This window comes from Vidua macroura, chromosome 13 (assembly GCF_024509145.1).
Source record: "Vidua macroura isolate BioBank_ID:100142 chromosome 13, ASM2450914v1, whole genome shotgun sequence".
NCBI classification, from domain to species: domain Eukaryota; kingdom Metazoa; phylum Chordata; class Aves; order Passeriformes; family Viduidae; genus Vidua; species Vidua macroura.
The window spans coordinates 15,994,408-16,010,201 of record NC_071583.1 but is presented as its reverse complement, the minus strand read 5'-3'; the positions used below and the strand labels follow the sequence as shown (position 1 = coordinate 16,010,201).

At 45.6% G+C, this 15,794-nt stretch overlaps 1 protein-coding gene across 8 annotated transcripts in view; it reads left to right on the top strand.

Moving 5' to 3' along the window:
• Positions 1–15,794, top strand: part of LOC128813940 (6-phosphofructo-2-kinase/fructose-2,6-bisphosphatase 4) — a 50,712-nt gene that overhangs the window by 4,404 nt on the left and 30,514 nt on the right. For 3 of the 8 annotated variants that reach the window (XR_008439220.1, XM_053989413.1, XM_053989411.1), the window contains exon 1: positions 10,759–10,915. The exons of 1 other annotated variant lie outside the window; for it this stretch is intronic. Coding sequence is in view for 4 of the 7 variants with exons in the window: in XM_053989413.1 (XP_053845388.1) it covers positions 10,810–10,915 (106 nt within the window). In the remaining 3 variants the exon portion in view is untranslated. Of the gene's footprint in view, positions 1–7,972; positions 8,065–10,758; positions 10,916–11,039; positions 11,109–12,437; positions 12,468–15,794 lie in introns of those variants that run through there. 4 more of the 8 variants (XM_053989416.1, XM_053989412.1, XM_053989415.1 and 1 more) reach the window with 4 other exon arrangements.

The window sequence follows — 15,794 nt, the reverse complement described above, 5'->3', positions numbered from 1 at the left end:
GCAGCGGGTTCCCACGTGAGGGATTTCTCCAGGGCACACAGCAGCAGACTTGGTGAGCTGTCTGGCTCTGAGCTGGCGCTGCAGAGGCTCGGTTTGATCCTGCATGTTTTCGGTGCCTAAATGGGGAGGTTTCCCTAAAAAGCAAGAAATCCTCATGTCTGGGTTAGGTACAGTTTGCCAGTGGATAGTTTAAATCAAAATATGCAAAGACAGAATATTTGTGGTGATTTGTTATACCTAAAAGCTTCTATATGATTACACCCCCTCTTTGGACTTAGGGAGCACAACCACCGTGAGTGGTCTGAAACTGCTTCTGCCCAATGACCACTGACACTCTTTGGATTTAAGGCTGGCTTTTCCTTCCTTTTAAGTTTCCATTTATGGCCATATATCCCTGGAAATCTAATTGATGTTGTTGGTTAATAACAAGAGACATTTGTTGTTCATGGGAACCCTGTTGATATCCTTGAGCTGTGCAGCATTTACCATCTGCATTAAGGAGGGGGGGAAAAAAAAGCTTTGTATTTTTTTTCTGCTACCCATGTGAAACTGGGTTCCCCAACACAATGAGGAGATTTCAGGGGTTCATGACCTCTTGTAATGAGAAAATGTCAGATGGCATGTGAGAGGTGGACTGATGGGGGAGCAGCCCTGTTACTGCTGAAGTCATTACTCATTTTTGGTGGGAGATCAATCTCACAGGTTCCTCTTTATTTTGCCCTGAGAAATGCTCCATTTGGGGATTAGAGTAGAGGAGCTTAAAAATCCTAGCAGTTGTGGAAGAAATATCTCCCACAGATTTATGTCTTTGGGTTTTAACTGATTTTTCTTCCCCAGTTTCAGGATTTGGGCTCGTCTGGTGTCAGTCCCAGGTCTGATGGGACCAGCTCAAAGCACTGTGTGTCCTGGGAGCATTGGTAGGGCACTTCTTCACTCCTGCTAGCCAGTTTTCATTAAAATGTGGAAGACTAATGTTTCTGAGACCTCTGTCCTGTGTGAAAGGAGGTTCAGATGTCCCTGGCGGTGCGAGGGGACCCTCAGGCACAGACCGACCCAGGCTGGGGTGTCTGGAGCCAGCAGTCCTGGACAGCTGGTGTTTCTCTGGAGGTGAGGGCTGCTGGGCTCATTTGCTTCTGATTCCCTTGCTTTGTTTGCTATTTTTGTATCCTTCTTGGCTTTCAATTGATATTTAGATTTTGGAATGTGTTTTTACACATTCTGGTGCCAAAGGCTGTCCCTTATGCTGTTTGTGGTGGGGTATGGCCTTCTGTGCACCTGAACAATGTTTTGTATTTTCTCTAGGAACACACTTGTGCTGAACCAAAGTTATTTTTTCAAAATACAAAGATAACTCAGGTGGGCTGCGTTTTTTTTTTGTTTTGGTTTGTTTTAAAGAGAAGCTTTCTTTACTAACATTATGCTGGAGCCTCACTTGGTGAATGCTTCCCCTTGCAAGAGTTTAATGTGTAGCATTTGTACTGTTTAGCCTGTCTGCATTCTGTAAATCTGATTATTTTGGCTGTCATAATTTTATTACTCTTATTAAGCTTCCTCATTTGCACATTGATCCTGTTAGTCTCAGGAAGCTGATAGGCCATCTAGGTCTACTTGCAAAATGCACAGAAAATGAGAAATCTGCCCTGGAGGCTCTGAATACTGAGATTCACTGCGATTCAGATCTGTGTGTCTGGCCTGTATTTTTTTCCTCTTTGGTGCTGTTTAGCCTACCTGACTTGATTGCAGTTTGCCAAATTAAGATGAATTTTTGCTTTTATTATAAATTTTGTCACTGGTAGATTCTGAGAAGCTTTGCTCTGCTTTGCTTGTATTTTTATTTGGATGAATACCCTCCTTTTTCACAGAGCTTAAGAATATTTCCAGCAGCAGCTGGCGTCGCATATGCTGTGAGTTGTTTTCCTCCTTGTGTCAGTGTCAGTTTTCCATGCTGGCTTTCCAGACGGATTTATTCCTTGCTTTCACAAACCCTGCTTTGCTGTTGCTGTGGGCCATGCAGGAACCCAAGTGTAACTGAGAGGACTTTGGGCCCATTTCTCTTTGCTCTTGCTTCTGTTGCTATGGGCTTTTCCCTCAGTGACCTACCTGATCTCTAAGGTAGGCTGGACTATCCTCTGCTGGACCTTTAACTCCCGTCCCCCTTTTTAAAATTTGTTCTGGCTCTCAGTGAGGTGTAGTCCCTCTCACAAGGTGAGGTTGTACCCCCTCTCCCTCTGCCTCTGCTGTCCCAGGGCTGCTTCGGGATCTTCTCTCTGTTATTTATGTCACTGAAATGTTTGCAGGCCCCTGTTTTGTTCCTGTTCTGCAGGACCTCTCTGCACAGTCACTGCTGCTTCCAGTGAGCTGTTGTTCTTTCTCTGGTGATGTTCTTCCCTGCTCCTGGTCCAGCGTTTCCTCCTCCTCCCAGGGTTTGACCTTGTCTTGCTCTTGTCTCCCTCTGCCCTTTTCCAGGCATTCACATGGCTTCAGCTTCTATTAAGTGCTGGTGACTCACAGATTCACTCTACACCTCCGAGGGTTTGTCTCCCAGCCCGGTGGCTGTTTTCCTTCTTGCCTTTTCCCCTCTGAGCTCCCCATCAGTCATCCCGTATTTCACACCCCAAACCCCGGGTGGTGCTTCCCAGACTCTCTTATCTCTTGTCTTTTAAAGTGCTGCTATCTGATAGGTAGCTCTGTCCCGGAGCCTTCAAGATTTTTTAAAAATTAATTTGGTGTACTTCATGCATTTAAATCGCATGCAAATTTTGTATACCCTTTGTTGTCAGTATATTCTCCTTTTTCATCTCATCAGACAACTCCCCTAACTCATGTAGTAAGTTTTTACAGATGTTTTCCTTTGAAGTGACAGCTCTTGTAGAATTGTACTTCTGAAGTCAGTTGATAGCATTTGGTTTTAAAGGTGGCATAAAGTGTTTTAGTTCTACCCTGAGATGGCAGCTGCCCTTGTTTTATCTTTTTTTTTTATTTGGCAGCCTAAACCTACTGTTATGAGCAAGTGGGATTCATAGGATCCTAGCTGAGTGACAGGAGAGAGGATGTGTATACACCAGCAGTGTTAAAATACCTAATACAAAAGTAGCTGAGCATAATTCATAAGCCTGTCAGCCTGGATAAGGGCTGTCTGTTGTAAGTAAAACTGTCAGTCCCTTCCCTGTGCTCCCTTTAATTACATTACTGCTCATACCTGCACACTCAAACGTGGAGCTGGGGAGCTTTTCTGATATGCTTGCTGGCTGAAAAGGAATAGAGAGCTCTGAGGTGATAGAGGCACTTTCACACTGCTTAGCACAGATTGTTTTCCAGCAGATTCAAGAGGCACAAAGGCAGACATCCCCGTGGATGCAGGTGTGTTTCTGTGTTCCCTTCTCTTTCAAGCACTACAGATTAACCCAGCCTTTGTTTTCCGTGCTTAAATCAGGCTGCCAGGTGACTGCAGCTGTGCCACCCTTGCGGTGGGGACTGTCCGGGGGTGCAGGGGCTGTGCCAGGCTGTGCCAGGCTGTGCCAGGCTGGCTGTGCTGCTGCTGTAGTAACAACATCAGGTTCTACCAGAACAGTGTGCAGGAATCACTCTCCTCAGTGCACTTGCCATCTTGGAAACCCGGGATTTCCACTTAACCTCTGGACGTGTGAATGTAAATAGGCAATTTGTGCAAATGCTGGGTGTTTTGGTGTCCTCTTTCTGCACTTCTTACAAGCACAGGCCCCCTTATGTAAATAGTTTGGAGTCCCTGGTATACAGAGAGAGGGTTTATCTACAAAGGGCTTTCCAACACTGGGTTGCACTCAGAAAACATGAATAATGGATGCCATCTTCCTTTACGTTGCATCATAACAGGAAGATTTAAAATGTTGCTCAACTTTGTGATGATGGGAATAGTTTTAAGCAATAGCTGGAAGCACCACTTGAGGATCTTCCCTGTTTTTTAGGGAAATAATTTCAGTGTTCTCTCAGAGGGAAAAATGGGAGAGGACTGCTTGGACTGAAGGTGTAAAGATTTAGTGATTAGTCCTTCAGATTTAACAAACAGAATTAAGGCAGGCTAGCCTTAAATCTACCCCTAATAGCAGGCTTACCACAGGAAACTTCCTTGTGTGAAAACAACAACATCTCTTCAAAAGAGTTTATCTCCTGACATTAAATTTCTCCCACATTTAAAAGAGATCACTTCTTCTGAAATGTGATAAACATCTAGACTAACATATTTATATTCTTGGGAATAAGGAAAATACTCTGAGTGACCATGCCTTGAGGAATGGTTCACGTGAAGATAACAAAGAACAGAGTGACAGTAATGCAAGATGTATATTTTTTTTTTAGTTGATATTGCTGTGTGTGAGTCTCAGTGTTTGCTCTGGGGTTCTCGTGCAATCCACGTGTTGGTGAGATGATGTTCTGCTGATCAGCTCTGTCTCCCCAAGTAATCTCAGATATCTCCCCTAATAAAGTTTATGTGCTTGCAGTGCAAGGAGTGAGTTCTGTAGAAAGTGATCCAAGAGTTTATTGGTACAATTCTGACAATAAAACCTTTGTGTGGCTGGTGCTTGTTTCCTGATGGTGGGGTCCTCATGGTTTGGAAAGCACACCTGTGCTGGAATCCAGCCACACATGAACTCTGCTGTCAGGGCTGCCTCATTGCTTTGCATGCACCATGAATAACTCTGATGTTTCAGTAGACAATGAGGAAAATACCATAAAAGCAAATTGCTGTGGGAATTATCTGTCTCTCAATGTGGTGTGAGGCTTCTGAGGGCCCAAACCCTGTCAGATCTTCCCTTGTATCAGATGTGTTGGTGGTTGTTGCAATAGATAGGAGCTTGTTTTCTTGCTGATTTACCTGACATGAACATTTTCTGTTTGGATGAATTTCCTTATCTATGCTGAGGAATATTTTGTTTCAGCTCAAGGAATCTCTTTAGTATCTGTATTTATATGGCTTTGTCTGTGTGGGATCTTGGGTGTTTAAATCTATTCCCCAGTTAGCAGTGAAGAATTTTCTTGTCCTTATTCTCATCTAAAGCATGATTACATCTGGGTATTTGTTATCAATCTCTTTGATAGATTGATCTGTAGCCATGAAGTCTGGTAATAAAATGAACTCTTACAAAATAATTTCTGAAGGTGTGTCTTGCTGAGGGCAGATTCTTGCTTTACTTCTGAATTCTTAATGGCTTTTTGCTTGTCTTTGGGGTAGCAGTCTCCTCCAAGACAGCTGGAACATCTTCCCTTTAGGCAGTGATAGGAAATAAGATATGGAGTGGATGTTGCCACTAATAAAACTTACTTGTTGCTCAGAAGAATTGAAGGAAGTGCTAGGGCTGTGTATCACAAGGCCTGGCCCTTGTGATTTCAGTTTGTTTGGAATCAAGTCCCAAATGGAAGGACCTGTGGAGATGGTCTGGGGAACCTGCTGAACCTGTCATGTGGGATGCTTGAAATTTTTGGGGACTTAGTGGGCTATTTGTTATTTTTCGCTGGGTTGACTCCTGGGACATTAGACTGTGGGAAAACAAAAAGGAAGATGGCACTTCTGGGTTGAGGAGGGGAACCATAGGTGGCCTTGATGAGATGGGAAGTCTTCATTTAAGAAGCTGGTGTAACAAAATGTCCTGAGAGCCTGGACTGAGAAGGTGTGAGTCAGTGTGTGTCACTCTGCTAAGCCAGCATTGCACCTCTCTGCCTTGATTGCTCATTGTGCTTGCTAAGCTCTGAATGGGAAAGAACTTACTCTGTTCTCTGTGGGAAGCTCTCTGGGGAGCTTTTAGCTCCTGGGGGATCTCTTGTGGAGGATGACTGTTCCCAAGGCATACTCTGTATCATCATCCAGGAGCTCAGGAGCAGCCCAGGGAGGAAGAGAGGTGCTTTTTGTGGTGCAGCTGCCTTCATCTCTGGGTGTCCTTGGCAGCTGAATAACGAGGCTGGGTTAGTGCCTGGCTTACAGAGGTCACAACATCCTCAGCAGAAGGGCACTGTGTTCTAGGCAGCTTGTTAGGGACTTCTCTTGCACAGGGAGGAAAAACCTGCCAGGCTTGATCTGCACTTCAGGAATATGGGAATTACCTGGAGGAGAGAGCAGTCTGTTCCCTGCTGAGGTCGTAGTGTAACAAGGGATGTGACAGAACAGGCCAAGTGTCCCAGCTGCTCTGCAGTAGGTTTGGTCATTATAGCAGAAACTGGGTGCATTTACAAGTCTTTTCACCATATAAGAGCACCCCAACAAATACTTGGTCAAAAAACCCCATCAGCAATGTGCCTCACATCAGCTGAGTGGGGAGAAATCTCTCCCATTGCACCTGAAACCCAGTTTTGAAATGCTGGACTGTTGTTACTTGTGAACAGAAAGGGTGAAGCATACTTGTGTGTGGTCACTGACTCCTCTCATTGGCTTGCAGTGTGGTAACAGCCTGGTATAAATTAGATAGCTGCTGTCCTGAGGTGATGCTTCCAGCTGCATAGATTTTGGCCAATGAAGGACTGCCAGCCTACTGAAGGTACATTTGAAATATTTTTGGGTTTTTTTTTTTCTTTTCATTGAAAGAGAAAATCAATTACAAGTTGAACAGGAATTATCCTGTCTCCTTTATACAAACACTGTGATGCAGTGTAGCCTGTAAGCTGGTCAGAGCCAGCCAATCCATGTGAAACTGGGCAGCTTTGGATGGGTGTCAAAGCTGGATATGTAAGATGTATGGCTGAAGGCTGTGCTGGTGTGTGTCTGTATTTCTTGAATAGCAGCCATATGTAATGATTATTGCAAGGTCTGTGTTCCTTTGTGTCTCCTCAATTTGTGCTGAAACAAAACCGGTGCTGTGCTAGGGGTGATGTCAAATTTTTGAGTACTTGTGAGTGGGGAGCCTCACAGCCCTGTCTTTGTGCCTTCTCAAACGGGGATAAGAACTTGAACTCTGATCTGTCCCCCTCTCACTGTTGCCAGATGTAGAAAATGCAGATGCTGGTCTTAAGATGGGATAATTTAAGCTAGTCTGTGTTTGTCACTTCGAGCTGGAGCAGTAACCTGCCACTTGCAGTAGGGAGGGTTTGGTGTAGGTTTTTCCCAGCTGATTATTGCCAGCTGTGTGTGTAGAGGTCAGGGACTGTGGGTTTTGTCAAAGTAAATAGCTGAGAATGTGGGACTGCAAAATATATCCCATGACTTATTGGAAGGAGAATTACTTTAGAGAAATTGAAGTAACAGATTAATGATGAAATATAATTTGTTGGTGTTTAATGACTAGAAAGAAATGTGGATATTTAGTTCTGAGTGTGGACTCACACCTCCTAGTATTTTTTTTTTTTTTCATTTGTGTTAAGAAATGACTCAGGACTGGTAGATGGGCTTTCCTTCCCAGTAGCGTTCTGTAACTCTGACTCTGCCATGTATGCTTAGAAGCCAGGTCCTGCTGCATTTCAGTTCTGCGGAGCTTTGCTGTCTCCTGGCACGGCGATCCCGGTGTCACTTGGCTGCGACTGTGCCTTCCAGGAGAACTGCCTGGGCTCGGCGGGCTTGGAGCAGCTCTCAGCACAGGGATGGCCAGCGCTGTGTCCGTCCATCGCTCTCCCGGCCGTGTGTCCGTCGGTCGGTCGGTCGGTCGCTCCCCCGGCTGTGTGTCGGTCGGTCGCTCCCCTGGCTGTGTGTCCGTCGGTCGGTCGGTCGCTCTCCCGGCTGTGTGTCCGTCGGTCGGTCGGTCGCTCTCCCGGCTGTGTGTCCGTCGGTCGGTCGCTGCCCCGGCTGTGTGTCCGTCCGTCCGTCCGTCCCCGCTCTGTCGGGGGCGGTGCCTTTACCCGCCGCAGCCACCAGGGGGTGCCCGCGGAGGGGCCAGGGCGCCGCCTGGCGGCGCGGGCGGTGCCAGCACCCGCGGGAGCCTGAGGGTGTCCCCGGGATGTCCCCGGTGCCCGCGGGATGTCCCCGGGCGGTGCGGGAGAGCTGCCGGAACGCTCCAGAACCCCCTTACTCACCGCTGGCTGTGCCCGTGTCTCGTTGTCGTGCCGCAGATCCCTCCCGGCTCTCAGCTCTCGCCCGGATCCCCTGCGCTGCACAGGGGCCTGTGGGTGGGTTGTGTGAGCTGTGTGTGCTCGGGTGCTGAGGCCGTGGGCACCTGGGAGACTGGGAAATCTTCTTTCCCAGTTCCAAATAACGAGTGTGTGCTGCCAGAGAGATGGTGGAAGGACAGGAGGAGGAGATGTTGTGTGGTTTATGGATGTTTAATGGGCTGTCAGACTAAAAGGTGATACCTTTACTAGGGAAATGAGGTACGTGGAAGCTACTTGCACATAATTGTGAAACTTGGATTGTGTGGCTGCCGTATGATACAGCGTGTTCACAGATACAAGTTGGGTTTCTGTAGGATCAAGCTGAAACCTTGGTTCAGTCTCTTTTATTTCTCCCTGTCTCTAAATAATTACCATTTGCTGTAGGCATTAAACCCTACATTTCCTGTCTTGTCAGTCAGTTGTTTCCAGAAAGTGCGTGTAACTTTGTCACTTGGCTCAAGCACGTTATTTCCATGCTGCAGCTCAGTTTCCAAGACTGCCCTTCCCCTTGATGCTTTGCCTCTGGACAGAGGTGGTTTCTCAGGTAAGCTCTCTGCCCACCATGGCCCTGAGAGCAGATGCTTTGTGTAAAAGCCTTCCCGGCACTAAAGGCTTGTTCATGGCTTCCCTGTAGCAAACAAAGCTTTTCACCTGCAGGCATCAGCTCTGCTCCTCCAGCCTTTGCATTAAGACAACAGCTGATGCCAGTGAGATTGTGCAGCAGGTGATCTCTGTCATGTATTAGGAATCTAATAGGCAACACTTGTTCTGTCTTTTCCTGGTAAGTGAATGCAGTGCCCTTGTAAACCATGTTTTGAACCAGACCTCAGGAGTAGCACAAGATACCTGTATTTGCTTTCTCTGTGTCCTTGATCAAATAGCTCATTACTGCACTAAAGTTTAAAAACAAACCTCAAATCAACTAACCCTTGAATACAACATAATCACATAAGCTTGTCGTCAACCAAGCTGAACTCTGCCTCACAGAAACAAAGGCTAGCAGGTGTCTCTGAACACCTCTGATGTTATTACAGACACCTGGACAAACCCTTGGCTGAAGCTTTATGCAGGTGCCACTGGTTTGAATCTGCCTGAGCAGAAAGGAATTAATTAACTGGCCCTGTGCCTGGTGCTTTGAGGATGAGACTTAGAAATGTGAACATTCACCCCACAGGCTTCTGAAAAATGCTGTTCTTGTATGAATAACATCAGGTCAGTGTTCTTGGCTCAAGGCAGTTGTGTGACTGGGCTTCCAGTTCTTGTGTAGAGTGTGGATTTGCAGAAAGGAAGTACAAACTTTGTTTCTAGAGGCTGGAAGGATTAATAAGTTTTCTACTTAATGTATGTAAAACAAACCTGAGAAGTGTGGTTTACAAATGCGTTCCTATTCCTCTCTTGTTTCTGTTAATACCCCTCTGTTGTGGGCTCTCCTGGCTTTACTGGAGGCGTTGTTAGGAAAGCTGGAGGATCTTGGTGTTGGCCTTGCTGTGATCACAGGAGGGCGAGGTGGGGTTGTCCTGGTGCTGGACTCTACCCTGGAGCGCGTGTCCTGTGTGTTGCAACATTCCGTGTGTGCACAGGAGACAGACTTCTGGATAAACCTGGGACACAGATTGAACTGTTCCTGCTCACACCTCTTTGGGCAGCTGTTGGAAGTAAACACACAGTTGACAGAAGAAACCAAGAAGCTTTTAAGAATTCAAAACCTCCCTCTCTCTGCTCCTGGTTTTCTGACCCTTGCAATGAACCTCTTGTAGCCCCTCTGCCCCTCCCCAAGTCAGCTGTCAACCCAAAACAAAATCATGAAGAAAATCTTGGCTAAAAATATAGTGCAGGGCACCTACAGAGAAAACCTGTCATTGGTCTTGGAGAGAGGGAAATGGAACAGAGGGAAAAGCTGGTCAAGCAAACATGGTTCTGGAAAAACAGTATTGACCCTCTGAAAGGTGTCTTGCCAAATGTCTCTGAGAACTGATTTTTTTGTTGGTTAGAAAGGTACATTTTAGCTTGTAATACAACAGAAAGACTAAAAATAATCCTCAGGTGATCAGAGCCTGGTTAGTATTAAAAAAGAAAGTACTTACTGGGCTTCACTTGTGTTTAGGCCAGTGTCATAATACTGGAGTGATTAATAATGAAAGTGTGTATTGTACTTCACTACTGTATTTTCGCTGTGTTGCATTTATTTTCTGTAAAATATATAGAGAGGTGTATATATGTGAAATATTGAGCTTTTTTAGGGCTTTGCTCAGGCCAGTTAATGAGGTGGGTTTCCCCAAGCTGTAAAGCTGATAAAGGTGATGTGGAAAGGTGACAGCTGGGTGTCACGTTTAGTCTGCAGCTTCTCAGGGCCATTTGTTAACAGCTTTTTTGGGGGGGAGACAAATAGGATGTAGGAAACCTATGGTTTGTTTTTCTGCATTGCTATTAATTTAGCCTTTAGGCCAAAACAGAGTTTAATTGGAAAAATGTCTCACTCAGTGCATGACTTAAAACACACTGCCCGCTCCCTGGGCGTTCTATATTTAGGTTTTGGGTTGGTTTTGCAGAAGCGGCGTGGTGTTCCCTGCAGCAGCAGCAGCAGCAGCACGGAGCGGAGTCACCTGCTCGCAGCACGACCCTTGCCAGGGCCGGGCCCTTCCCGCGGGGCTCTCGGTGTGCCCGGGGCACGGCGGGGCTGCGGCCGCCGCCGGCCCTGCCCCGGGGGCGGCCCCGGCGCGCCCCGCCCGCCGCCACTGCGGTGGGAGCCGGGAGCGGCCGAGGATGGCGGCGGCTCCGGCGGCGCGGGAGCTCACGCAGAACCCGCTGCAGAAGACGTGGGAGCCCTACGACAACGGGCTGCCCGCGGGGCACAGCGCGCAGCGCGGCGGTGAGCGGCACGGGCCGGGCCCGGGGGGCCAGGGGATGGAGCCGAGCCGCGGGGCGGTCGCTGCCGGGGCGGCGGTCGCGGGTCCCCCGTGGAGGGTCGAGCCCCGGAGCTGCTGGCACTGTGCCCGGCGGAAGGCAGGGAAGCTCAGCTGGAATGAATGTGTTTTCGGGTTGCTTTTGTTGGCGTTCTGCGGGTTTGTTTGGGTTTTTTATCTGTTAGACGCTCTGGTGTCAGGGAGCGTTTATATTCGGTATATTCGTCTTGGAGAGAGGCCTAAAAATGTCACAGTGTTCTTGTTTTGATTGTTGTGTTCTTTTGTATTTTTTTTTTTCCTTTAAAGCCAATGCTGTATCAGCCCATCTGTTCCATGAGTTAATGACTTCCCATATTTTGAGGTGCAGCCAACCAAGTCATCAGCCTCCTGAGACTTTAGCTGTGGCGTTTGTAAACCATAGTTCATTAACAAACTTTGCCTCACAGGTTGTTTTTTTCCCCCTCTTTCTTTCATTTTCCCCCTTTACTTAAGTAGCTGAGGTCCGGTACACGGCGGTTTTGCAGACAAAAGGGGCTTTGTCGTGTAGAATTGTTTGTATTTGTCATGCAAAGAGGCTGTGCTGACAGAGCTGAGGCTCTGCCGGTGTGGCAGGAGTCCATGGGCTGCAGCCTTGGCTCTCTCTGCTCATGCTTTGGTCCAGCCCTTGCTAAAAGAGAAAACCAAACCCCCTCCCCCCAAGAAAAACCCCAAACCCCCCCTAACTCTCTTGTTGTGTGCTGAGCAAGCAGGCAGGAGTGTCTTTCCGTGGGAACTGAATTACTGCAGCATCTGAACCATGGTAGATTGAGATGAATGCTGAAATAGGAAGAGAGTCAGAAAATGTGTATAAGTGCTTTATAAACATGCTAAGAAGACTGCTTCATTTTAGCCTTAATGTGGCATCTCTTTTCCAAACAGAGTAATACCTGTTGTAGCTCTGACACAGATACTGCTTTACAAAAAAATCCCCCAAGCCCAAGAACAAAATTGCATATGAGTCATGTGTAATTTGACGATGTACATTGTCTTCTTGGCAGAATTACTTAGCTTCGCTTAACTATAAATTAAAAAATATTTCACATGCCTGTGGGGTTTTCGGTAGGACTCTGTAAGTTTAATGCCTAAGACCCCTTATAAATGAAAAAAACCTTTTTGCTAGAAAAAGAAATTGCCTTTTTTAAAAAAATCCTTTTGCAGCCCTACCCATAAAAAATAATGCAGTCATTTGTGATACGTAAGAATTACAAACAGCCTGCAAAGGAGCAGAAGTTACTTTTCCTTGATAAAACCATCAATCTTGTCTCAGCAAACTGAGAGCACTTCATAATTTTTCCCATGCAGGGGTGTTGCAGACTCCTTTTCCCTGAGATTTCCACGCATCCTGCGTTGCCCTGTGTTCTGGTGAGGCAGTGTGACTGTGGGTGCTGTAGCTGTGCTGTGGCAGCTCAGGATGGACTGCCCAGATGGGTGACTTGGGGCTGTGTTGGGCTCACCAGTTCCAGTTCTTTGCTGCTTCAGGTAACTGTGTCAGATGATACTGTTCCAAAAATACCAGCTCAAGGTGGAAGTGGTTTTCTTGTCCTCAAGTGTAGCTTTGCAGTGGGAAAAGTGAAGTTAGTCACTCTGTGTTCTGAGTTTCTTGGCTAAACAAGATGAACTCTTTCAGTCTACTTTGGTTGGTGTTTTTTTTTTTATTTATTTTATTTTTTGGTTTGTGCTGCTGACCTTTGTCTGCTCTACCTTTAGTCTTTATCCTTTTAGAAGGTGGATGAGCAGAAGCTGTACACACTTCCAGTTGAGGACTCTACAGGTTTGTCTACAAAAGGACTTACCAGTGTTTTTAGTGTGATTTTCTAAAAGTTGTAGCAACTACTGTTGTCTTGGGAAGAAGAAATCTGTTGAGCTGTGTCCGGGTTTAGCTGTCACAGGGCTTTGAAGAGCCAGTTCTTTCAGCCTGTCAGTACAAGGTCCTTGAGGAGGAGTTGTGTCTGTGTGCAGCCTACTGAGCAGGCAGCTTTTACAGCTGGTGACACCAGTGCAGCCGAGGTAACTGTTCTGGTGACCTTCCAGAGTCACACCTGAAGGCACTGGAAGTGCATATTGTTATTAATAGCTGTGGCTTGCCTTTTGTGGTCACTTGTGAAGAGTTTTGTCTGTGAATAGGTTGAATTAAAGCTGTTCTTGACATTGGATGTTCAGATTGCTGTAACCTCTGAATCAAGCAGGGGGCTGTAAACATGGACATAAAAAACAAATAGCTGAGTAGGCCCTAGTGAAAGTTGTTCCAGCAGAGGATGTTTATAGTGAGAGATAAATAGTGAACTTCCTGTGGTTAAACATTCCTCCCCCAGTACAGTTAAATGCTTTGTTTCCCTACAGCTACTGAAATTTGGTCAGTCTAATTGTCATTTGCTGATGATACAGCAGTAGAAATGTACATCCAAAAAAAGAAAAAATCAAATTATTATCTCTGCTCTAAAGAACTGTACCCTTTGAGCACATGCTGCTTGTGTGTATTTATGCTCCTAATGCTAGGAACTGAAAACAGGAGAGCGAATGAGGTGAGGATGGGGCCTGAGGAGCAGGCTGTGAGATGGGATAGTTGCTGTTGGCATCAAGCTGTAGGAAGCAAAAGGTGACCCTGAGGAAGTGAATGACAGAGTGGCTCTGAGCAGCTGGTGGCACAAGGCTGGACAGGGGACAAATGTGAATTCTGAATCCCTTGGACCAAAGTGATGATAAAAACTGGTGGTTTGGACAGAAAGAGGAGATACAAATTAGAAGATAATGGACTTCTTCAGCTCTAGGAGCAGATGCTTTTTGGGAAGAACAGCAGGATGGGGAACTCATCCCTGTGGGATGCAAAGAAGAGAGACTGGTTGTCATTATTAATCAAAATGATATGATGGGTTAACTTGTATAAGTGATGGGTAAAACATGTAGGGCTAACCTTATTTGGAAGGGTGGTTATGTTGGCTTAAAGTCAGAGATATTTGTGTATGAGCCTCTAAATAGTACAGGATTTTTGGAGAACAGGCCTTGAATTGAAGGCCATAGAAACTGCGAGAACACTTTGTAAACTTCAAATCTCTAACAGTAACAGCTTGATAGAAAACACATCTGTCCTTAACACATATAAGGAAAAAACAAAATCTAATTCTGGGTCAAAGGAAAGGACAGCTGATAATTTGTTTGGTAGTAAGTGAACCTGGAAAATATCAACTCTTGACTCGGATTTCACAAGATCCAAAAGAGTTTTGAAGGCTGATGAATTGCAGCACAGCTCGTCTAGATTGTTCTGTGTCCCAGTTTGGTTTCACAACCTTCTTTTGCATTTGCATTATTTCACAACAGAGTCTAGGAGGCAAGAAATAAGCATGTAATTTCTTTTTCCTTGACTGTTAAGTCTTAAACTTTAGAAGGGTAGGCAGTCATAATTTTACTCTCGAGCTGCAGCTTGCTATGTTGTTCTAATGCTTAAGAAATATTAAACTGGGATAATGGCTTTGCTTCAGTTGCAGCATTTCATCATTTGGCCATTTTCCCTCACTGATTGGTATTTTGGGTGTGCTTTTTTCTGTGTTCCTTCTCTTTGGTGATGCTGTTTATAAACATGCACTCTTAAATGCATATATCACAAACGAAAAAACTGACTAAAGTCTTAGAGCATCTTTAGCAAATGGTGTAAGCTGTAAGTTTTGTTTTACTGTTCTTAGTGCTTGTGTTCCTCTTAACAAAATTAGTGTTGATGGCACATCCACAGGTTGGGGCTGTCAGAAACTCTTAGGAGTTACATATGCAAAGTGAAAAATGAGATTTTCTGAAGACTAGACCATGTAGAGAGATTTCTGAAGATAAACCAGACAATGCAGTGGTAAGACGTGGAGAGAATGCTGCCCTTAGGAGTCTGCCTTGGCTCTAACTCACACACCTGTAGCTCACAGTGAAGTTTTTTTTATATAAATTGAGTGATGGTGAGGTGCTGTGAAAAGGGGTTTGAACACTGTGCTACTGGAAACCAGGAATTATGTATATGTATATTTGGCTATTTTTATCAGCCTACTTCCTCATGTCAAATTTGCTTACATTTCTTCAAGGGAAAATGTAAGCCATGAGACACTGATGTTGAAAATACCTCCATGGGAATGACTGTTTCTCTCTGCTTGCAGTAAGTGTTGGCAATATTCTGTTGAGAAAGCTGTGGTTTAGATAAAGTGAAAGATAATTAATTTCTCTGGAGTATTTGATACATCCTCAGAACTTGGCATTCTGTTCTGGTCTTAACTTTTTTATTCAACTAATGAACAAAATTAAGCCTTGTTAATTACAGAGGATCATAAGGGAGGAAATAAAGTCTGCTGTGCTGAGTCTTTGTGTGTTGAGAATGCTACACTGAGATACAGAAGAAGAGAAATAGCTGCTTTGTGTGCTTTTATTTTTAGTCCTGCCACTTAGCTGTGAATGGGCTGTTTTGGCCAGTACAGGTGCCTTTGGCTTCTACTTGTCAGTGCACAGGTGTGCTTGTCACTAAGTGCCACCTGTGCAGGTGGTATAAGGCTGCAGCCTTTGGTGGCCATCTAATCCAGAGCACCAAACACTTTTTTAGTGCCCTGAATTTTAGACTGTGAACTGCCACCCTCTTGTTAAAGACAAGCACTGAGGGATGGCACGTTCCTGTAGCATCATGTCCTGTGTAGTGTTGCTTACAGGGCTGTGGCATTTTGTGAAAGCAGATTTGGGATCATTGGCATCAGTGGTGTTCCTTTTAACAAAGACAGGGACATCTGTCCGTAGAGAAAAAGCGCTCTTGGTCAGCCTGGCACCTAATGAGAGTAGGATTGGCAC